The following is a 24,431-nucleotide window of genomic DNA, read 5'->3' on the forward strand; positions in this document are numbered from 1 at the left end:
GTGCACTCCTAGAACATCTTTTGTCCAACCATCTCAAAGCATTTAGTAAATATTAATCAAGATTCCAAAGCCCTTGTGAAGTAGGTACGAATTATTATCCTGATTTTACATTTGTGTTAGCTGATGCAGAGAAGGTTAAGATATCTGCCTAAAGTCACACAGGGCGTCTGTGGCAGTCAAGAAAATAACTCAATTCTTCTGTAACTATATCTTATGGTATATGCAAAACATAAATTGACTCTCTATTGCAGAGTATAGTCTAGATTTTCAAATGTGACTAGTGATTTTGGGTGCTCAAACTGACAAACATTAAAGGGGCGTGATTTTCATACAAAGCTGAGCACCTGCTCTCTGAAAATCAGGCTCTTCCAAGGTGTTTTGAGTTAAGAGCCCATAACTAATGATATTGGATGCTTTGGTTATTTGAAAATCTTGGCCTATTTACTTACTCTGTTTAAAAGTACTGATAATGAAGCTGTAACTTAGCCCTGGTAACTCCTCAGTTTAAATTCTGGTGCTAAGCCACTACATTAAAATAAAATCTATTGTCACACACACACAATCTGTAACTCCATCCAATTTTCTTTCATTTGTTTTCCTTTCTTCTTAGGGTTAAAACTTTTGCCTGAACCACACAGCAAAGCATGCACATGAAATGACCATGGACGAGCTCCACTGTGGTCAACCCTATAAAAGAGAAGAGGAAGGAAAGATGGACGGAATAAGGAAAGAAAAGTGAAATAACCCAACCATTATAAAAGCTGTGTCGGGAAATCAGTCACCATATGAGGTTGGCCCTATTGGTCAGACCAAAAATGTTTGAAACAGCATTTTTCAGTTTTTGATAATGCTGGATAAAGACTGTTCCTTTGATGACAGGAAGCTTGTGGTGATTCCTCAATGTGGAATGATAATCAAGCATAAAAAAAAATATTTACTGCAAAACTCAGCTCTTCTTTTACAATTCTTTTGCCAGGCATCACAGTAATTTAAAATTAAAATGGATTCTTGGAATTGTGCATTCAACTGAAAAGCCACCAAGGTAAATCATAATAAAGCAGCTGAATTTTCAGTAATAATTGTTAAAGCAAAATATTAAACTGAGATGTATTTCCAAATGTACTATTAGGGAGAAAAAGGTCACTTTCCCCTTCTCAGATGTTAAGACGACACAACATGCCATAAATGAATGAAGTCTTAGGATATGTGATAAGTGGCATTAGTTATAAATCAAGAAAGATAATAGTTCTTTTAAAAAGAGTTTTGTTAACAGAGTACTGTGTGCAATTCTAGGCATAGAAAGGTGAAAGGCATTTTTCTAAAAAGAGCAGAGAGAAGCAAAGAGTTCCTTATGAGGAAAGGCTTAAGGAAGTGAACATGCTGGGTTCAACTTAACCCTGGCATAAGCTTCAATGGCTTCAACAGAGTTGAGCCCAATTACACCAAGGTAGGTTTGTATGTAAATAAATTAGGGAAAATCAATCTAAATGGAGCTACTATAAGTGGGATCATAACTGGTTGAAAAAACATTCCCAGAGAGTAGTTATCAGTGGTTCACAGTCATGCTGGAAGAGCATAACAAGTGGGGTCCCGCAGGGATCAGTTCTGGGTCCGGTTCTGTTCAATATCTTCATCAATGATTTAGATAATGGCATAGAGCAGTGGTGGGCAACCTGTGGCTCATCAGGGTAATCCGCTGGCAGGCTGCCAGACAGTTTGTTTACATTTGCACGGCAGCCTGCAGCTCTCAGTGGCCACGGTTCGTCGTTCCCGGCCAATGGGAGCTGTGGGAAGCAGCGCAGGACGCAGGGACGTGCTGGCCGCAGCTTCCCACAGCTCCCATTGGCCGGGAATGGTGAACTGCGGCCACTGGGAGTTGCGGATGGCCGTGCAAATGTAAACAACCTGTCTGGCGGCCCGCCAGCGGATTACCCTGAGAGGCTGCATGCAGCCAGTGGGCCGCAGGTTGCCCCCCACTGGCATAGAGCATACACTTACAAAGTTTGTGGATGATACCAAGCTGGGAAGGGTTGCAAGTGCTTTGGAGGACAGGATTATAATTCTAAATGATCTGGACAAACTGGAGAATGGTCGGAAGTAAACAGGATGAAATTCAATAAGGAGAAATGCAAAGTACTCCATTTAGGAAGGAACAATCAGTTGCACACATACAAAATTGGAAATGACTGCCTAGAAAGGAGTATTGCAGAAAGGGATCAGGAGTCATAGTGGACCACAAACTAAATATGAGTCAACAGTGTAAAACTGTTGCAAAAAAAAAAAAAAGCGAACATCATTCTGGGATGTATTAGTAGGCGTGTTGTAAGCAAGACACGAGAATTGTAAGCAAGACACTCTACTCCGCACTGATTAGGCTTCAACTGGAGTATTGTATCCAGTTCTGGGCGCCACATTTCAGGAAAGATGTGGACAACTTGAAAACAGTCCAGAGAAGAGCAGCAAAAATTATTTAAAGGTCTAGAAAACATGACCTCTGAGGGAAGATTGAAAAAATTGGGTTTGTTTAGTCTGGAAAAGAGAAGACTGAGGGGGACATGACTACAGTTTTCAAGTACATAAAAGGTTGTTGCAAGGAAGAGGGAGAAAAATTGTTTTCCTTAACTTCTGAGGATAGGACGAGAAGCAATGGGCTTAAATTGCAGCAAAGGAGGTTTAGTTGGACATTGGAAAAACTTCCTAATTGTCAGGGTGGTTAAGCACTGGAATAAATTGCCCAGGGAGGTTGTGGAATCTCCATCATTGGAGATTTTTAAGAGCAGGTTAGACAAACACATGTCAGGGATGGTCTAGATAATAATTGTCCTGCCATGAGTCCAGGGGACTGGCCTAGATCACCTCTGAAGGCCCCTTCCAGTCCTATGATTCTAAATCTGAGATGATGTTTAAGAGAAAAAATATATAAACCTCCAATATCATATCTGGGTATACCTGCATATAACAAAAATTGCTTGCCAAAGAGTAGACTGATGGGCCTTTAGGGCCCAGTGTAATCTCCATCTTTTAAATTCTAAGTATTTATGGTATTCACATACAATGCATTTAGGAGTTAATTCATCTTTCTTTTAAATCTTCATAAGTCATTTTCAAAATGTTTCATAATATTCAGAGATTTTATTTCTTCTTTTTACATTTTTAAAAAGATCTGGACAAGCTGATCAGGAAATGAGACGTACTAAAGAAAGAGCTGTTTGAGTTTGATGTAGCAGTGGCTCTGGGAGCTGAGATAGATGAATACATTCAGGAATTTTAATTGTGCCTCCATCCAGGTCTGCTATAATTACATCCAACTGAAAAAGAAAAACAAATATTTTATATATAGTATGTTCTCTGATGCACACAGTTAAAACACCAAATGGACATTTCAGATTTTACATATGATTTAACCTAAAATGAGTGAAGATAATATTACTTCACAATTCTATAGTGCCCTTAATGAAGGAGCTTGAGCACAAATAATATTAATGAATGTAACCTCAAAACACCTATGTGACTCAGAGAGAGAGGCCAAACTTTCAAGAGTGGCCTCTAGTTCTGGGTGCCTCAGTTTTAGGGTCTCCAACTTGAGATAGCTTATGACTGAATTTCAGAAGTGCTGAGCAATCACAACTCCAAAAAATCAAAGGATACCTTGGCAAATGTTGGTCTAATTGAATTGCTCAAGGTCACAACAGAAGTCTGAAGCAGAGTTGGAAATATATCGCTGTCTTGACTTTACACCCTGCATCTTAATCACAAAATCATTCTTCTGAGTTTTTCCTTCCCTCATCCTATTTCCTTCTGACAGGTTATATTGGTATTTGTAGAAGAATTTACAACAGGTTCAATTAATTGGTGTGTGAGGTTTTTTTGTTTGTTTTTGCCCATTACTGATTGTCCTGCTTTATCTACTGGTACTTTTATTCCTGGGGGAATTCTGTGTCACTGTGTGTGTGCGGAATCCATGGCCCCCGCAGATTTCTTTGCTTCCCCACAGAAAAATGGCTTCTGAAGGGGACGCAAAGGGAAGCTGCAAAAGCGGTCATGCACCCCTGCCTGCATTGTTTGGGCACCTGGTGCAGCCAGTAGAGACATAAATCACCGCTGGGACGGGAGGGCTGGGCAATCATGTGTTTGAGACAGAGAGATACTCTGTCCCCTCTCAATCGCTATTGCGGCATGCTCAGGGTGAAAGGGCAGGGCTTTGGGGTGTTTCTGGGAAGGTAGGAGTGTCTCCTCAGACACAGCAGAATATAGCAGCTTGCCTGCTTAGTGAATTGTTCCCATTGTTATTAGTGAATTCCCCCAGGAGTATAAAACAGGTCTAAAAATGTTAAGGCTCCTTGCATTGTCAAAGTGGTGTAATGGAGTCTTATTGTACAGGACAGTGTGTCCTTATAAATGCTTATGGTGCTTTAGTGATTAGAATTGATCTAAATTTTTGGACTGAAAAAATTTCCTATCAAAATGTGCTTCATGAACTGTTTGTTACTGACCTTTCTGGAGATGATCAGTAGCCAATATAAATTGTGAGTTTGAGTCCCCAGCCCTCGCTTACTTTTCAGTTGCCTATGATGTAACACGGAGTATATGGCTGCATATATTTGTTGACTAATAACTAGCAGTAAAGGGTCAATACTAGTTACATTACTATTACAGAGGGGGCTTGGGGGATTTCCTCCAGTGCTCCCCACTCCTTTTCTTCATCCATTGTATTGTAGTTAAAAATAATTTAAACCAGAGCGATTGTATTTATTTTTTAACAAATAAATATGCAGAATTTTAACATATTGTGTGCAAAAATTTTAATTTTTTGGCGCAGAATTCCCCCCAGGAGTATACTTTGTATGGCTATGAATAGCTTAAACTATGATGCTTGAAGCACAAAAAATTCTCTACACAAATATCATATTTGACACCATGACTGTACATATTCTTTTTAGGCATACTTACAAGCTCATGAATGTCAGCACAAAAGATGGAATGTACACCAATAATGAAAGGCGTTGGTGAACTGAGAACTTCTAGCAGCTGTGCAGGGAGAATTGGAATATAGGGATAACTGTGAAGAGAATTAATAAAAAGTTATGCTTTTTTGTCTGCCCCATTACATGATGTCTTTCTTTACCTTCCTGCCACCTATTATAACTACTTCATAATTTGTCAATTAAAATTCTGGGGCATTCAGTACATCAACTATGAAGTACCATACTCAAAGTTAGAATAACATTCTGGCATGAAAATATAAAGAAGTCCATTATCACAAGCGGCTTGTAATTTCTTTATAAAAATCTATCACAAATAGATAAACTATTTTTGAATATGCACGTAAACTAAGAAGAAAAGACAAAAAAGAATATTCATAGTAATCTATCTAGGCTCTTATATGGTGCCCATTAATGTGATAAATGTGTACGAAGAGATTATTATTGCACTAGAGACATTAGATCTGTTATGGAGTGCACACTAAGTTTTAAAAACATAGTACTTTTGAAGTAAAGCATGCAGTACAATATATAATGCTAATTACTGCTTTTGTACAGTGTCACATAATAATGAAATTCCCAAATGTAGAGTTTAGTGATGCAGACAATGTTTATTTAGGACTAAACTGAGAACACTGTACTCATGTTACTTGTGATCTGAGTCATATTTAAATATGATCTAAATCAAAAAAAATTGTAACATCACTGACACATGGCTCTCCAAGGTTGATTTTCACATGGGAAATTTCACAGATATTTTAACATTAAGGAACAATATTTCAAAATTCACTTTCAATCTGTTACGAAGTTTTTCTATTGTTGTTTAAGATACAAACCTGTCTTTGAACTATTTTGAACAAATACAAGAACTCTGCATACTCAATCTTAGAAGTATCTTTTGCAGACACTTGCGTTACAATTACACCTCTTTCATTTGTGCAACTAAGAATATATCTACACTGCAATTGGAGGTGGGTCTGCAGCTCAGGTAGGCATACTCGCACTACCATTGAACTACCTAACCTAAAAATAACAGTGAAGACATGGTGGCACAGACCCCAGGACGAGCTAGCAATGTAAATACATTGAGGGTTCCCAGTGGGCTTGTTCAGCCTGCACTGCTGCATCTTCACTGCTACTTTTAGCCATGCTAGGTAGATTAAAGCTAGCACGGATATGCTTACCCCAGCTGTGATGGCACCTCTGACTGTTGCCCTCAGATGCTGATACACTACCTTTTGACCTAAAAAACTGGGTTCAAATGTGGCTTTTTTCATAAGGAATTAATTTATTGATTGCAGCGTAGTCCATAGTGGACATCTGTACACCTTACAAAACTATCGCACAAACTGGCACAAGTGTCAGCCTCTGCTCGTGGACCATGACTGCATTAGAAAAAGAGATTTATAATCAGGTAGTATTGCTGTCAAGTGTCTACACCGTATTTTTGTTAAATTACATACAATTTACATTGAAATGGATTAAATGAGAGTCTGATCGATGAAGTACACAAACCGTAAGACCAAATGTCTGATCCTGAAAGCCTTTCCTTATGTGGGTAATCCTTATTCATGAAAATAGTTCATTAAGTTCAATGGCACACCTTGCATGAGTAAAGATAACTTGTATAAATACAGGTTTTCAACATCAAGTCCAAAGTGTCAAAGTTGTCTAACAAAACTCACCTATATTTGAGAGGAAACATTAAAGACTCCAGTGCTCTACAGGCATCACTGAGCCTCTGAAAACTTGCAGAGTGAAAGAGAACCTTATTTTCTGTAAGGACCGCACAGAACAAGCTCAGCACATTTTGGATTCCTTTAAAAAAAAAAAAAGTGTGCTTTACAAATGATAAACCCATAACCAAAACAGAACAAAGAATGAAAATGAAAAATTGTTAAGAATTCTTGGAGTCACTGGAGGAAAATTTGTAATAAGTATGCAAATGCCTTATCCTGTGATTTTTCTGCCTTTTCTCTGACTATCAGTTTTGTTTTCTATTTTTCAAGTTGGTACAACACCCAGTGAATAATTTCCAGTAGTTCAAATATTTTCTATTACACCTCCTTTTCTATCCCATTTCCAAGGATTTTCTCTTCTGAAAACAATCCTAACAGTGCTTAACAATGACCGCAAATGGTAGCATGCAAAGGTAAACATGACTCTAGAGCCCATTGTTGGTGGCTGATCCAAGCTCAACTTCTGAACCTTTATGTACTATCTCTGTGAGTATTGCTGATCATGGACAAAGAGCTCATGAGGTTTGTCTAGTAAACACATTGTCGGAGAAAAACAGAGTTCTCACTATTTGTTTAGGTATAGCAAGTCAGATGCTTTATTAACTCTCACAATTGCGCAGAGGGAGAGAGCTAAGCAGGTCTCTCAACAGGTAAACAATTACAGTAAGCATTTATACCTTTTGTTACAGACAATAATGAGCAACAGTTGCATTTTGTTTATACATAGGCCATCTTGATATCTCATTTCCTCACTTGTTTTGACTCTTGCCAACATACAATATTTTCTATACCTTATCTACACAAGGTCTTCTACACCTTATCTATACCAGGTCATAATGACTTCTTACACAGTTCTTTCTCACCCGCCTCACACAATCCTCGCTTCTACAAATCTCGTGTTATCAGGGTTACAGTTAGCCTGACTCTTGCTAACGAACTGTCATGTATTGCAATCCCCTTCCTGTCAGTTCTTTCTCTGCTTCCACAACCCTCCCTTTTGTACTACTAGTACAATAAACATTTTAAAATCTTTATTTGCATTAAATCTCGGAATTCAGATTCTACATCAGATGCTTCAACCTTAGGGGTTTTGATTGGATGTAATGACAATGCATGATGAGCATGGACAAGAAAGGTATTACTATTATTATGTCCTTTACAACAACAATAACATACTCCTGCACAACACAAGCAATAACATTCCCATAGTGATAATATGATGGGGTTGTTGTACAATCTTAGTCATATAACACAATACATCATACTTAGTACATAAGGTGGATACTCTATAAGCTGTCTGAAAGGCATACTTTTTAACTTTATACATATTTTGAAGCATGTGAATTTGCCCTTTTGTACTTCAGAGATTTTCTGAACCTCTGGTAACAGTGAAAGCAAATTTTGAAATCGATCAGGTACTAAACTAGTCCAATTAAAGGGTATCTGGAACCTAAGGACTACTTGCAAAATTCTATCTGCAGGCCAGTAAATAATATGATTGCCTGCAGTGGTAATGAGATTAAAATTTATGTCTTGCAATGTGGTGGCTTTAACATACACACAGCTATCATTAGCTTAAAAAATAAGTGTCCTGTCAGGGTAGTTCCTTGTCCCCTACCCTCCCAGCAAACGTAGTCATGAAGAGTAACAACTTCTCCTGGCTTCAGTTTACGGATACACTGAAGCTGTGGGGGTTGTAATGGCCAAAATGTCCATTGACTCCCTAACCCCATCCAAATGTCAGATGTAATCCCAGGAGCACTGACTAAAAATCGATTGGGCATACCAGGAGGTCTAATTTCCCAGATGTCTCGGTGAATTACCCAATCCCACATGCATCCTCCCCATGGACCCGGCAGGATTCGGTATGTGGGAGCCCACACCCCCTGAACCGGTCCATATGCTTGGAAGGAGCACTGAGAACGTCCACACTTCCACCCAGAAAGTTTCCAAGTATGTCTCCATGGCCACAGATCAGATGGTACTCCTGATGTGTCTGTAAGGGCAGTGGGCCAAGCCTGGTGCTCTAGATCATTCCGAATGGCCATTAGCTGGTCATTCAAGAAATCCTGAATCTCTGAGCATGCTAGATCCCACTGCAATGCCTTCCCAGCCTCAGTGATATTCAATACCATCTCTGTCAGTAACTTCTGGGTCATCGAACTAAGGGCGGAGATGACATGTAACTCATCAACTCCAGCCTGTACCTGGGTTAGTTGTGCTCCAGAAACAAGGCCAATGGCCTTCTCTAGTTGCCCCAATTTCTCATCATGTTCTTGGTTCTTAAAAATATTCCAAACTGCTGCTGCATTATTGGCCCCATCCCAAAGGGATCCGGTCAAGTGTCTCTTCTTTCTAGAGGAAATAACCCAAGCCCTCTGTTGTGCTAATCTAATGGCAGCCCCCTGTGAGCAATTATAAATTCTTGGGGTTCACTGGTAGTGATATCATATACTTTTATCTCCACTGATCCATTCAATTGTTCACTTATATGGGATATCCTGAACCTTAAAAATATATTTTTTCAAACAATATTTAAATAAATCACTAAAGTGTGAAGGCCTTAGTCATTGGTTTTATCAAATATATGGCATTGTCTGTATTTGGATGTGTTACAGGGGTAATAGTGTAATGGAGGAGATGGCAGGGGCAATGGCAGCATTTATTATAACAGCAAATTTTGTTCCTTATTAATGTTTTTGTCAACAGTAGCTTAATTATGCTGGTAGTTTTTAGAACTCTGTATTGTTTTGATATGTGATTGTGAACATGTACTTAGAATGATTTTTCCCCCCAAAAAAGGTTGATCCCAGATAATAGTTTACTGAGTATCCAAGGTATTTTAATTAAGATACTTTTTAAAGTTTTACATTCATCATAATCCACTGCAACCCCTTATGTCACATAGCTGGGAAAAAAATAGGACTTTTTGTCTCCACAGCTTGATTTCACCAGAGTATTTTGTTTAACCCCCCCCCCCCCTGCTATTTATAATACACAGCTGTAATCATTTTTATCAGGAAAATCTTTGATCTATTGTGATCTCTCATGTTAGAAGGCAAATATTGTGACTTGGGGATGGGAGGGGGAAAATTACCTTTTTAATGAATCTTTCTTTACAGATGTTGATCAGACGAGCATTGAGAAAATTTTGGTACACCAAAACTTTCTAATAAGTGAATATGGATGTTCCTGTCCTTCCTCTGGGTTTTATAGGAGTTGCCTTCCTTCCAGAATGCTTTGAGCACAGTAGCTTTTTCTTTTATTATAACATAGTTAATAGAACTATACAAGCTCTTCTAGGATGGTTTGTGAGTCAGATATACCTATAGTCAGCTGCTATGTCAGATTCTTACAAGAATATGATGAAGCAATCTGATAATATATATTTGTAACCTTTGTTGTAATAAGCTTGATTTTGAAGTTTCAGGTCAGCCTATTATCATCCACTTCAGGTTTATTCCTAAAAAGTGATTTTTGCTCGAAGTTGTTTTAGCTAGATGAAAAAAACTTGATTTTCTATAGAACCTTTCACGTTTAATGTATCATTAACCCATGGCCTAGATCAGGGGTCGGCAACCTTTCAGAAGTGGTGTGCCGAGTCTTCATTTATTCACTCTAATTTAAGGTTTCGCGTGCCAGTAATACATTTAAACATTTTTAGAAGGTCTCTTTCTATAAGTCTATAATATATAACTAAAATATTGTTGTATATAAATTAAACAAGGTTTTTAAAATGTTTAAGAAGCTTCATTTAAAATTAAATTAAAATGCAGAGGCCCCCCGGACCAGTGGCCAGGACCCGGGCAGTGTGAGTGCCACGGAAAATCAGCTCATGTGCCGCCTTTGGCACGTGTGCCATAGGTTGCCTGCCCCTGGCCTAGATACTGCTACTGATTGTGCTGGAGTCTGGAGCCTATAAACCGTTTTAGAAGTGTGTGAATATTGGTCTTTACTTGCTCTCTCTAAGGAATGCTGTCTGAACTTTCACTTACAGATGTAGAACCACCTGAGAAGAGACATGGGTTCAGTAGCTCATTCAGAAATTTTTTTAGTATACCATACAAATAAGACTTATAGATTCATAACTTACTGTTTCTTCAACTAGGACAATATGAACTTCCAGCCAATCCAGTCATTTTTCTAATCTTTTTTTCCATCTCTCAGTGGGTGGGAGGGTAGATTAACTTCCAAGAAGTAGATGAAAGAAAAGTAGTAGATCTAACTCTTCAGAATATAATCGTGACATTGCCGGTGCACTCATTAGATACAAACAATTGGACGGTATCACCCATGTTTTAAAGTAAACTGTTCTGCATTCATATTTGCAACAAGGCTTACCATCCTTCAGGTAGCAAGCTCAGTCCAAAGATAAGATGCTGGCACCATCCAAGGACACTGCCCACAGCTAAGACTTGGCTGATAGCCAAGAAAAGGGGGGCCTGAATGTGCCCAAGCAACTATGAGATCTGCAAAACACTGCCAGGCATTAATGAAATGTGTTAGGTTTCTTTTCTCACAGATAAAAGAAGTGCTACCCAAAGACCCTAGCAGCCCTGCCATTCATTGAAACAAGGAGACTGAGTCTACGTAAAGTCCATCAACGAAAGACTGCTTTGGCTCCACACTGGAAAGGCCCTTTCCAAGTCCTGTTAACCACCACCACTATGAAGTGCCAAGGACTACCTGCCTGGACCCATGCTTCTCACTGTAAAAAGACCCCTCCACCTCGGGAGGACTCTCCGACTGATGATAAGCCTATTTCTCCTTCTAGCTCTGCTGTGTCTTCTGGACAGCAGGAAAAAGAAAGAAAGAAAAAAAAAGACAAGGTGAAGTGCTAGTAACCTCTCCCTTGTCCACTGACAGACCTACTGTGCCTCTGGATTTTTCTAGAAGAAGCAAAACCATTACAGGGTGATGTGCTAGTAACCTCTCCCCTGTATGATGCTAAACCACACTGTTTCAGGAAAAGAGAAGAAGGAACACTTGCTTCACTGAAACCACAAAGTCCAGGGATTCCTGACTACAAGAGACATTAAGAACTGACCCTGGTGAAGAAACAAAGAATTATTCACTGGCAGGAAGAAACTTGTGGGACCCATGCTTGGGAACGTGGTATTGATTGGATTTTGGGGTTTATTCTACAGGCTGCGCCCTGTGTTTTGGATAAGTCCTTCAGCATGTATTGCCCTCCCTAATTGGATTTTAAATGATAAGTACCAAAGGCACCTTGTTGCCATTGCCCCTGAGGAAGGACAGGAACATCCATATTCACTTATTAGAAAGTTTTGGTGTACCAAAATTTTCTCAATGCTCGTCTGATCAACATCTGTAAAGAAAGATTCATTTAAAAGGTAATTTTCCCCCTCCCATCCCCAAGTCACAATATTTGCCTTCTAACATGAGAGATCACAATAGATCAAAGATTTTCCTGATAAAAATGATTACAGCTGTGTATTATAAATAGCGGGGGGGGGGGGGGGTTAAACAAAATACTCTGGTGAAATCAAGCTGTGGAGACAAAAAGTCCTATTTTTTTCCCAGCTATGTGACATAAGGGGTTGCAGTGGATTATGATGAACGTAAAACTTTAAAAAGTATCTTAATTAAAATACCTTGGATACTCAGTAAACTATTATCTGGGATCAACCTTTTTTGGGGGGAAAAATCATTCTAAGTACATGTTCACAATCACATATCAAAACAATACAGAGTTCTAAAAACTACCAGCATAATTAAGCTACTGTTGACAAAAACATTAATAAGGAACAAAATTTGCTGTTATAATAAATTACAGGTATGTTCAATTTAACTAATAAAGGACTGCCATGTCTCAATATAAATGGTATATGTCTTTCAATATTTACACAATGTATCCATGCAGCTTATTTTAAGATATAATAAACTTCTTACTAACAGGATTATTTTGGAAGATTTCCAGTATGAGGCTAGTTCTACAGTCGCTTTAGGAAGTTGCTTGAGTGATTAAAAGAACCAATGGCTCAGGCCATCTTCACAACCAGGTAAATATTTTAATGGATTACTTGTCCAGAACTAAACCTTAGGAAAGTTTATTTCCTCTGAAACATTTGTATTTGTCTGTCAAACTCTTTCTAACCCTGGCAGGTCATTCTTAGTACAAATTTGCTTCACCTTTTCCTCTTCTACCTTGAATCCTGTTACAAACAACCAGTATATCACAACTCTATAAAAAAGATCAAGGTCCCAATTTAAAATGTATTCCTTATACATATATGCACCCACAGATACATATTTTTACACATATACCCACCTACTCCCCCACACATTTTGTATGTATACACAAACTGCATAAAAGTGGGTGTTTTAGCACCACTTGTGCCACATACACTATTTGTAGAAGTCTGAATACAAAAATAGGTGCACAAGTGAGCACTAAACTCCAGCTTTTTTAAGAACTGGTCCTACCTAATATTTTATGTCATTTGAATGCTGTATTCCAAACAAGCTGACAGATAAAGAAGCAGCTTGACCCTCTAGTTCTAGTAACTGCAAAGCAGTCATTAATATGCTAGAACTCAAGTGGGAGAGGGGTGGGGGTGGGAAGAAAACAGAATAGCAGTGAGAACAAAGTAGTTGCACAATACAATATTACACAGCATGCCAGGGCAAACACCAAGCTAGTATACTATTTTACAGTTGAGAATCACTGCTTGCCAACAGCATATAGCATTCAACTCACTTCTGATAGTTTATGATACCAGATTAAAAATGCCTTTTTTTTTTTTTTAAATATTGGTCCGGGACTGACTACAGGAAGTTTTGGACTTTGGGTCAGTGTATTTTTCATTCCTTGATTGTTTTTCTGTTAGACACTCTCAGCTCTTAAGAATATCACTTCACGTACAAGCATGTTGGAAGCTAGATGGACTATAACTCTATGCTGAAGTTTAGATGAGTGAGCACTTTTCTACCTGTTGAAATTTGATCTTGGATGCAAGCAAAAATGTCCCATAAGATTTTCATTTGCAAAAAATCTTCTGAAACAAATGGTAGAATAAGTGATTAGGCATTTGAATTCAACTACACGGAGTCTGGAGTTCATCAGTTCTGTCTTCATCACTAGGTGTTATCATAGATAACAAAATAACTTTTTAAAAGGCCAAATATAATAGGATAAGATGTAAAGAAAGTATGAACAAATTAAATTATTTATTTGCAATTCTTTAAATTAAAAGAATGGGCAAAATCTTTCAAGAGCATTAAGCCGTATCACTTTTAAACACACAATGGAATCTGAATGTTGTGGTCAGTGTGTAAATATATACCATACATACAGAAAGCACACATTTATATATGTAGTACATATATATCTGTGATATGTGTGTGTGTGGGGGGGGTGTATACTGCACTATGTAATATCTGACAATTGACTCTTTACACTCATTCATAAATTCAACTTTGACCTGGAATTGTCCATGCTTGGTCTCTGCCAATTAAACTGTTTATATTTTTAAAATCATTCAGACTTTTATTTTTTTTTTGAGTTCTGAGCACATGAACATCAAACCATCACCACCATTTCTCTTTGGAAAAGAAAACCTGGCCACATTTTTTTGATCAGATTACAGCAGTAACAGATGAATGCAGTTTGAAACTTGGCTTATAAACAGAGCTCAGCGAGGAGTCTTTTGTGCTTTATTAAAATTGGAAAAAAAGGACTTTCAAAAAGACCTTAAATTGTAAGGTATGCACTTTATGCTATACTGGAAGAAGGACATGAGACACTGGATGTAGTTTAATTAGGCCACAACTTTATTAACAACTGTCTGGGGCTACCTAACAGACAAAAGTACACAGTGCAGGTAACTCCATGATCATTTCAATATTTACTGAGGGGGGCTTCCCCACCCCTTTTCTATCCTGGTTCCCAACCAACCCACTGCTGGGACCTTACAATCCCCCTCCACTCTCAAATGAGGGTTAAGGTGGGTTATAAAGGTGAGGGGGGTGGCTCTGCTGTGCCAGTCATAGGAGCCTCAGTTTTCTGCTCCTCCGGTTTCTGCTCCTTTAATAAACATCTCCTTAAAATCCTTTACCAAACCATTTATCTGATCACTGTATCACTTCCCTATGGAGTGCCAGAACTAAACATCTGCTACACACTTACATAATGAGTTGTGACATCATATGTTCACCTCAACTAAGCCCCCATCCCTGAACCCTGTGGGGAAGGCAACCCGCCTCCCCAGTCTGCCTTGGCCAATCTGGCAGCAAGGGAAAAATTCCTTCCCAGCCCCCCAGTAAAGGGGTGGCTAGCACAGTGCTCACAGCAGAATCTGACCAAACCTGGTATTTTGCCACTTTCAAGGGTGGGAAGATGGGTGCTGCTCCACTTGGTCTAGGAGAAAGAGGGCTTCTCCCACCCAGCTGTGACCTCCTCTCTTTCCAGTCACTTTGGGGGGAATGAGTCAGCATCCCCATGCTGACCTCCTCTGCATCTGCAGCAACATCTGTGCCTTTCTGCCCTTAAAGTGGTATGCCCCCTCCCCTAGAAAGTCAGACAACGGTCCTCCACCCCCGACACTCCCCCTTGCTTAAGATGTGGTGTGGACATAATCTGTGCATACCTTTCAAAAGCCAGTTTACAGACACAGTTCCCTAGCTCTTTGGCTTTGCACTCCGGAATGAGACATTTAGAGTTTGGGAAATATGAAGTCTATGCCTAGGGACAGGTTCTTCAAACAGTACCCAAGCTGGGGAGTTGGTCCCCATACATCTCTTGGACCTTCCAGATTTTTGGTTAGTGATCAGGTCCTGAAGCTATCCCATGTCCCCGTGAGAAGCTGGTCCCCAGTCTAAACCCGACTTCCTCAAAGGAGTGTTGTAGGTTTACTAAACTTACATCAGTAAACTTCTTGGACTAAAACTTGTCTCTCATATACAGACTGATTTTGAAACTTGTGTGACTCTGCTGTGAGATATTCATATTGCATTATTTTATTTATTTGTTAAACACCCTATATAACACACAAAGCAAGATTTTAAAATTGGGCGTCTCAAGTTAGATACCTACATCCATGTACAGACACCCGAAGAAGAGATGAACAGCAGCTTAGTACAAAATTATGTGTTTATACACATATATTGCAGCATATCTTTACAATATATTTTTTCAAAGATATCATAAGTTCAGTATTATGTTTCTGAAATCAATCCATATCTGATATCACAGCACTAACTCTAAAATCTGTTTACTTATTTTTCTTCCTTTCTTAAATCATTCGACTAATCAGACAAACAACCAAAATGTCATTTCAAGCCCTGAGAGATATTATTGCAAGCAATACAGAATAACAACTTTTGAGGATTTTTCATGCTACAAAGCATAACCATACTTGTTTGCAACCTTGAACTGCTTAGTGACTTCAGACTTCAAGGTACATCTGATGTTAAACTGTCAGGACACAAACAGACAACATGAAAAACAACAAACAAGTTGATTTTTTCAGATTACTCATCTAACAATCCACAAGCAGACATACATCCTGTTGAACCTTACACATATGCTGGAAAATTTTAAACAAGGCTTCCTGACCTTTGCTGTTTTCAAGGATTTAAAGGATTTGTAATATGTACTAAAATATCTGACATCCTACCCTAACAAATGTATTAATCTGTCTGCTTCCTGTTGTTCTGCAATACCAATTTAAGCACTGCGTATGTGCAGACACAAAGTTTGTCAAATTGTTAACTGTATTTCACAGTGCAATCTTTCATGAGATTAAATTACTATTGCTAACTTTTTAAAAACTTTTTTATAGTTAAAGTTTTAAACCTAAGATTTGGGAAATTTACCTAGCACTATAGACTCAAACCAATATGCTGCAACAGGTTTCTGGCTCTTAGAATAATGGGCAATAAGGAAAAGCTTACCCGAAAAAGTTACCCAATTTGGCCTGACTAATCCAGGAAATGGGTCAGCAATGACCGAAAAGCTTCTCTAAAGAACACTGGAGGTTGACGCTGCCTGTTACAAAGGTTTTACAATTTGTACAGTGCAAAATCTCAAGGCGATTAGGAAACAAAAACAGTTGAGAAAAACACAGAAAACCTTTCATTTTTATTTTTAGATGTTACAGACAGTAACTACAGAGGCACTTTGCTGAAGTACTGCTAATGAGAAGATAGATATTCTTGACTAATAAATAAAAGGCAACAACTTTACTCAAACCAACTCTCAAACAAGTAACCCCTGCCAAATCTAATTTATTTTCCCCATCTATCATCATAAGATATGGCTATCATCAACCTCTAGGAACATTTATAATACAAACTAATAAAACTCTGTCACCCAATCCAATATCGGTTCACACATGCAAAATTACTCAGCCCCTTCAGACAGAAAATGGGTGAACTGAGCATCCCTAAAGGTCTATTTATTTGGGCTTTGCCAGACTAAAGAGTAGAGGAGCAAACTCTAAATTCCAGAGCCTTCAACAGATCATCCTGACCAGTCAAACATATCTCAGGAATCAAATGTCCCTGATGATTTCAACTGCTGGGATAAAGCACAGAGAAGTGATATTTAAGTTACATAGAACCCAAACCAAAAGGGGCTTTATAGATCAAAATCAAAACTTTGAATTGGACCTAGAAATGAACATGAAGCCAGTTTAGCCTTTGGAGCATAGGTGTAATGCATTTCCTACAAGGAGCACCATACAGTACATGAGACATTGCCTTTTGAACTAATTGAAGTTTCTGAGAGAGGCCTTTAAGTGACAGCTTAACTGGTGTGGACTACTAGGATTCCAATATAGAGGTGACAAAAAGCATGCATCAGCAGTTGAGTGTCCAACAGGACATCAGGTTGTGAACCCGAGTCACCGATGGAGGCAAAACATCTTTATTTGAAGGGACAAATAGAATCATAGAATATCAGGTTTAGAAGGGACCTCAGGAGGTCATCTAGTCTAACTCCCGATCAAAGCAGGACCAATTCCCAACTAAATCATCCCAGCCAGGGCTTTGTCAAGCCTGACCTTAAAAACCTCTAAGGAAGGAGATTCCACCAACTCCCTAGGTAGCCCATTCCAGTGCTTCACCACCCTCCTAGTGAAAAAGTTTTTCCTAATATCCAACCTAAACCTCCCCAACTGCAACTTGAGACCATTACTCCTTGTTCTGTCATCAGGTACCACTGAGAACAGTCTAGATCCTCCTCTTTGGAACCCCCTTTCAGGTAGTTGAAAGCAGCTATCAAATCCCCCCTCATTCTTCTCTTCTGCAGACTAAACAATCCCAGTTCCCTCAGCCTCTCCTCATAAGTCATGTGCTCCAGCCTCCTAATCATTTTTGTTGCCCTCTGCTGGACTCTTTCCAATTTTTCCTCTATTTCCTACAGTTGTTTCTTCATAACCTATTAGCATTACCTACATATATTTTATCCAAGTTGAGCTTCAGGCAGGTAGTTCTCACCCAACTTCAGTATTGTCTAGTCACTAGGAAACCGGATCAGCCACAATGTATGGCACAATTAGAGAGAGAGAAAGAGCTGACTGTAATCTTCATGCTGATGCCACTGCCACCCAGTGATTCCATAAACCAGTTGAAAAGGAGGAGTGAAAAAACTGAACTCATCAGTTCTGCTACACAAAAGCACCTTTGCAAGCACATCAGCAATTGCCCAGCTATACTAAACTACTTGTAGTCTCCGACAGAGAAGACACTCAAGTGCACCTCTGCCAAAGTCCCCAGGGCACATCAACACAAAACTCTGTCCAGGCTACATCAGGTAAAGCTAAAGACAACCAATAATAAAATAATTAGATAAATGGGTCTTCCTCCACTGCCAGATAGAGACCATTGATCAATGAGACCAGTACAATCTCCATGCCATATTCAAACTTAAACCTGGGATGAAGGTGTTAATCAGAGGGTGTGATGAAATGCACCCATGTTCACACCCTACACACTATTGTAATAATCTTTGTATAAGTTTGCCTTGTGAGATATCATTTGAAAACTCATAACTTGCTGGTCAGTATTGTCATGGTGAAATTTATGTAGCAGCATTATGTGAAAAGTTATGAAATTCCCCTATATAATGTCATAGTCCATGTTCAAAATCCCTATAGCTCTGCCCAGGCAGAAGTCGCCACACAGATCTGTTTTGAATAAAGGAGTGTTTGCTTGTCTTAATTTGCATTTAAGCAGTAAACAAAGTCTTCAAACAGAAACAGGGAGGAAGGGAAAACAAAGGAAGCTCACACAGATTAAAAAAACAAGCAGGGAATATCCTTCCACACAGACAGTGTCTCCTGGTTCTCAGCTGGAAATGCTTTTCAAATATTTTTATGATAATATGAGGTAACAGACAATGGGGGGCATTACAGAGAAATAATAGTCCAAGATACCTAAACTACACTGAGTAGTCATGTGGAAAAAGTGTCAAATATACATTCCATAATATATCACCTTGAGGTATGTGTATTTAACTTACACTGGCAATTAAAGTCTTATACTGTAACAACTGTATGTTCTGCCCAAGATGATGTCTTAAGAGGTATTGTACCATTTTAGTCTCAATTATATAAATTGTAAAAATACATGTTTTATAGATACTGCTTAAAAAGAACAATTATTCAATTACTCTTATTGTAGTGACATTTTCCAAGACATTATTCTTTGTGTAGATTTTACTTTTAATCTCAGGATTATAAACTCTCCTTTGTTTCCTTTGAAAAGATAAATATCAAATCAAAAGAAATTAGACTACAGTAAAGAATAAATACCAGAGGGATGTAAGGCAGTTAGGGCTGCATGTAAAAACTGAACCTCAACATTGTGATTTTAGGAGGCAAAGACTTCTATTGTGACTACCTTTCTCCGAGCTGTAGAGCTCAACCAAAATGTAAAATGGGAAGTAATAAGTATGTCAGTTTGTCCCTCTATCTGCATGGCTGAATGAATGTGTAATTGCTATTTTCTTAAGATTTCAGTTCCAACATTTTGCTAGCTTTACATTTTTAAAATGATTTTTGAGTCAGGAGTTTTACAGGATTATTGAGATAATGTCTATGGACCCATGACCTCTGGACCTGCTGACAGACTGGATATATTTTTGGATCCATGGACTTCCTGAGTCTTAATAATTGGAATGGGGAGATTCTGTATTAGCATAAAAGTGACCTTACTGGGCCCCGCTGTGTGAGGTCAGTGACCTCAGAAGGAGAGTGCTCTATTCTGATTTGCCAAGGGACTTCTGAGGAGGAGTTCTCCAAGGGGGAGGAACCAACCAGGCCCCTCCACCTTCAAAAGGAAAGTTAAAAAACTAAAGGAAAGGAAGATAACTTCAGTTGTTGGCATTCTGGCTTTTTGGTCTACATTGCCTGATGCTGCGGCCACTGGCTTCTGGCCATGCAACACTACCATGCCTGACCAAGAGGTCTGTACTTCCTCCGATCGGGCCAGTGAAGGATAAGAGTCCAGCAACATGCTAAATCTAAGATCTGACATCTACAAGTACGTAACCTTTAGTCAGCCAACAATTTCATCAATATTAAAACATCTGAACCAATAAGACCACCAGCTAATCGTTTCAACCCCATGTCAATTTCCTGAAGCTGAATAAAATCACAAGAGTCATGAGAACCTTCCTGCATTGTGTCAGTATTTTTGTTTTATTTTCTAATTTTTATCAGTAGAAGGACACACTTGTATTTAACATTCTTCAACTTTTTTTTAAAAAGTCCTGAAGATGGCTGGCAGAGCGTGTGTGTGTGTGCATGCATAGAACTCGCAGACTCCGAAAAAGGTACTTATGGAATAGCTCCTAAAATACCTAAAACAGCCCTAGGTTAAACAATCAGCTGGCTAAGAAATCACACATGCATATATTTCTTGGGCTAGTAGTTATATCTTTAACCCTGAGTAGTCATGCATTTTCACCTCAATTGTCATTTGAATATTAAATGTAACAAGGTGTGTCATCTTGAATTGTATTAGAACATTTACAGTAACCTTATATTGGGAGTAAGAGACTGGCAAGTACTACCTAACTACTGATAATTTGGGCATGCTGTCTTAACTAACATTAGAGCTGTAGTTTCAACATTAGCTTCAACCTGGAAGTGATTTGACCCTCCCTGTATAAGCTATTTGGCTAGAACATAAATAGATCTATTGGCACTGTGTTTGATAATACCCTGTTATTTCTGAAGTTGATAGCTAACCAAGACTACTGTCTTCCAACCATTCTTTATAAGCTCTGTGTAATGATTTGGGTCTTTTTGATATGGTTTAATCACCTGGTAATTAGACTAATTTGAGGTTTGATATTAACATACTATATTGTAATATGATTTGTTTCTATGTATTTTATGATTTTGATTAGTTCCCTGTAGTTTAGTTAAGATAATAAAATATTGTGACCTCAGAACACCACCGTGCCAGATGGCAAAGGGCTCGTTTGTATGTAACAATAAAACTCAGCTGGCCTGACCAGCTCCAAACACTCACACTCCGTTGTCAAGATATTGATTTAAAAGGTGTCATGTAATATACCATTTGAAAACAGGTACAACATTTGTCATTAAGATCATTAAGAAATGTTTGTAACAACACTGTACATGAAATTATGGATATTCTCTGATATTATGCTTTGGAGACTAAACAGATAAAAGATGCAAAAGAGGTTTTTTCCAGATAACAGGGCAGGCAAACCAAGCCAGGTGTGACCAGAGATATGGACAATGGACTATTCATTTGCATCAGAGATTACAGGAAAATCATTTGCATTGTAAAGTCACAGGAGATTTCAAAATCAACCTGGTGTCGGCTTCGCAGGGCCAAGCTAAGCTCCCAGCAGGACTTTCTGACTTTGAAATCAAAGATAAACTTTAGGGATATATGGAACTGCTGAAAGACTTTGGAGCATCCATCTTGAGTGATCAAAGACATTTTGAATAATCCACACTCCTGAGCAACATAAGTAAGCTGGCGTAACCCCTGGTGTAGACAGTGCTAGGTCGATGGAAGAATTCTTCCATTAACCTAGCTACCACCTCTCAGGGAGGTGGATTAACTACAGCGATGGGAAAACCCCTCCTCTTGCTGCAGTGTATGTTGGGGTCACCTTTTAAGGAGTAACAAAGGCTGGTGGAAGCCACAGTGGGGTTATTGTGCTGTGAGCACAATGCTGGTGTCAGAGCTCTGAACCAAGGCTGCACAGTACAGACACACCCAGGGTTGTAGGGCAGGCAGTCACTACAACCCCTTACTGGTCAGGTTGAACCCCAAAGCATCACAAATATATAAAATAGAAAGTCTGTGGCTTGGATGTTTCTTCTCTAGCTGTCATGGTTCCAGATCTGAAGAGTCCCAAGGTACGTATCAGGTGCAACTCTGTGACCCACCTAGTGGTGGTCCACAGAACTTCCCTAAGGTCCTCCCATGCCTGGTGCCTGAACAAGAACACTTAGTTTTTGAGTGAGAGTTGCCTTGTGTGTTGATAATTCCTTTCAATGTGGGTTAACCAAAGACTGACCACTTCCCCGTAATATGTGGAGGGAGGGAGGAAGAGTGTCTTTATAAAAATATTTCTACATTTTTGGAAATACTGAAAGCTTTGAGTTTCTTCTGTCACAAAATGCCATTTTGAGCAGTGCAAAATTACTGGTTTTGGCAATATTTTGTCCTACAGTGTCAAAACTGCTGAAAAAAAATGGGCAAATGCTATAAAAATGATTTATGACAAGTTTAACCAGCCAAAACATTTCTTTATTCATTCTCATAGCAAATCTAAAATATTAATTTGATGTGAAGGAGGAATCTTAAGTGTCTGCTGACCTGTTCATGCAACTCAAAAATAGACGCTGTAGTGTGCCAGCACGTCAAAATACTTTCAGACTGTTTGGTATGTCTGAATCAGACAATAATGGATTTCTATTCGCCAAACAACAACTGATGTTTATAACTTTAGAAGTGTCCTTTAAAGAACCTTATAACCACTCAATTTTTTTTTTTTACAAAAATAATCATTACTATTTTAATATAGCGCTCAGTGACTCAGGGATTGACAAGAGCACATAGAACATTAACCTGCCTAGGTCAGATCAAGACTGGATCAGTAGTGATATGAATTAACTGGTTTGTGACCTTCTGGAAATTAATTTTGTGGACTCAGGCTTGTTGCTAGTAGGTATGTGTTCACATCACAAAAACCATTACCACAGCTAACATTCTTCTTGGCATTTTGGGCAAAGAAATTTGAATGGGCATAGAGACTGCATAATCTTTTCACACCTATTGGTAGCCTCTTCCAGATCAGGACTGAGGCACGTTGACAGGACAGTGGGAGGAAGCTGGTACAGCATCTGCTTGTGTTGAACTTAATACATGAAGAAATGAAAACTACAAGTCTCAAGAGGCCAGATTTTGAAAGGTTTTAGGTACCTAAAGATGTAGACTGGAGTTAGTTGCTTATAGCCAAACCAGTCTGAATGCACCCAATCTCACCTGATACGTTGGAAGTTAGACAGCACTATGCCTGGCCAGTACTTCTGGGAAGCACTGATATTGAAAAAGACTTGTGCATCATGGTGTATAATCAACTCAACATGTGTTCTCAGTGAAACATATCGTCCAAGAGAGCAAATACTATCCTTGGATGTATAAAGAGGGAATACTGAATAGGAATAGGGAGGTTATATTACCTTTGTACTTGGCACTGTTGCAGCCACTACTAGAATACTGGTGTCCACAATTCAAGAAGGATGTTGATAAGTTACAGAGGTTTCAGAGGAAAGCCACAAGAATGGTTAAAGGATTTCAAAAAACGTCTAATAGAGAAAGGCTTAAGGAGCTCAATCTGTTTAATTTAACAAAGAGAAGGTTAAGGGATGACTTGATGTCAGTCTGTAAGTACCTACAGAGGAAACAGAAATTGTATATAATTGAGGGCTCTTCAACTTAATAGACAAAGATATAATGAAGCTATAATGGCTGGAAGTTGATGCTATCAAAATTTACATTAGAAATAAGTAATTTTTTTTAGTAATTAAAAGTAATTAACCTTTTGAACAACTTACCAAGGGTTGTGTTGGATTTTGTATCACTGGCAATTTTTAAATCAAGACTGGATGTTTTTCTAAAAGATATGCTTTAGTTCAAACAAATTAATTCAAGGTATAGTCAGTGTTTATACAGGAGGTCAAACTAGATGATGACCATGATCCCTGCTGGCCTTATAATCTATGACTCTATTAAAATACGAGTAGGTGGCTATTTGCATCTTTAGGTGCCCAAATACATTTATAAGTCTGGCCCCAAAAGTCATAGAAAAAAAATTAATTACTAATTACTTTGGTAATAGTTACTTTGGAAGTAAATCAGCCCTCTGTAAATCGGCATAGCTCCAAAGACTTCAACAAAACTATACCAGTTACTCCAGCTGAGGCTATGGCTCAATGTGTGTGTGGATCAAATGTTATGCGTGAGTACTTTTCTCATAGCTAAGAATTGGGGATCAAAGGATATTTGGCAAAAAGCTAAGGAAAATATCTCACAACTTGTAGGGTAATGCCAATATGAACACATAGTAGATCAATTCCTGAAAGAGATTCCTGCATATCTTGTATTGTACATATCCTCCCAGGAAAAGAATAATAGAGAATGTCAGAAATAATTTGGTAATTTGATTGGGATACCCAAAGGCAAAAAAAAAAGC

The 24,431-nt window shown here is 38.6% G+C and overlaps 1 protein-coding gene across 3 annotated transcripts in view; it reads right to left on the reverse strand.

The window, feature by feature from the left end:
• SBF2 (SET binding factor 2) overlaps positions 1–24,431 on the reverse strand; it is a 586,194-nt gene that overhangs the window by 217,569 nt on the left and 344,194 nt on the right. For all 3 annotated transcript variants that reach the window (XM_054025187.1, XM_054025186.1, XM_054025185.1), the window contains exons 7-9: positions 6,668–6,800; positions 4,951–5,059; positions 3,195–3,308 (exon numbers count right to left, since the gene is read on the reverse strand). In XM_054025187.1, the coding sequence (XP_053881162.1) occupies positions 3,195–3,308; positions 4,951–5,059; positions 6,668–6,800 (356 nt within the window). The remainder of the gene's footprint in view (positions 1–3,194; positions 3,309–4,950; positions 5,060–6,667; positions 6,801–24,431) is intronic.

The sequence above is a fragment of the Malaclemys terrapin genome, chromosome 4 (genome assembly GCF_027887155.1).
Source record: "Malaclemys terrapin pileata isolate rMalTer1 chromosome 4, rMalTer1.hap1, whole genome shotgun sequence".
Classification (NCBI taxonomy): domain Eukaryota; kingdom Metazoa; phylum Chordata; order Testudines; family Emydidae; genus Malaclemys; species Malaclemys terrapin.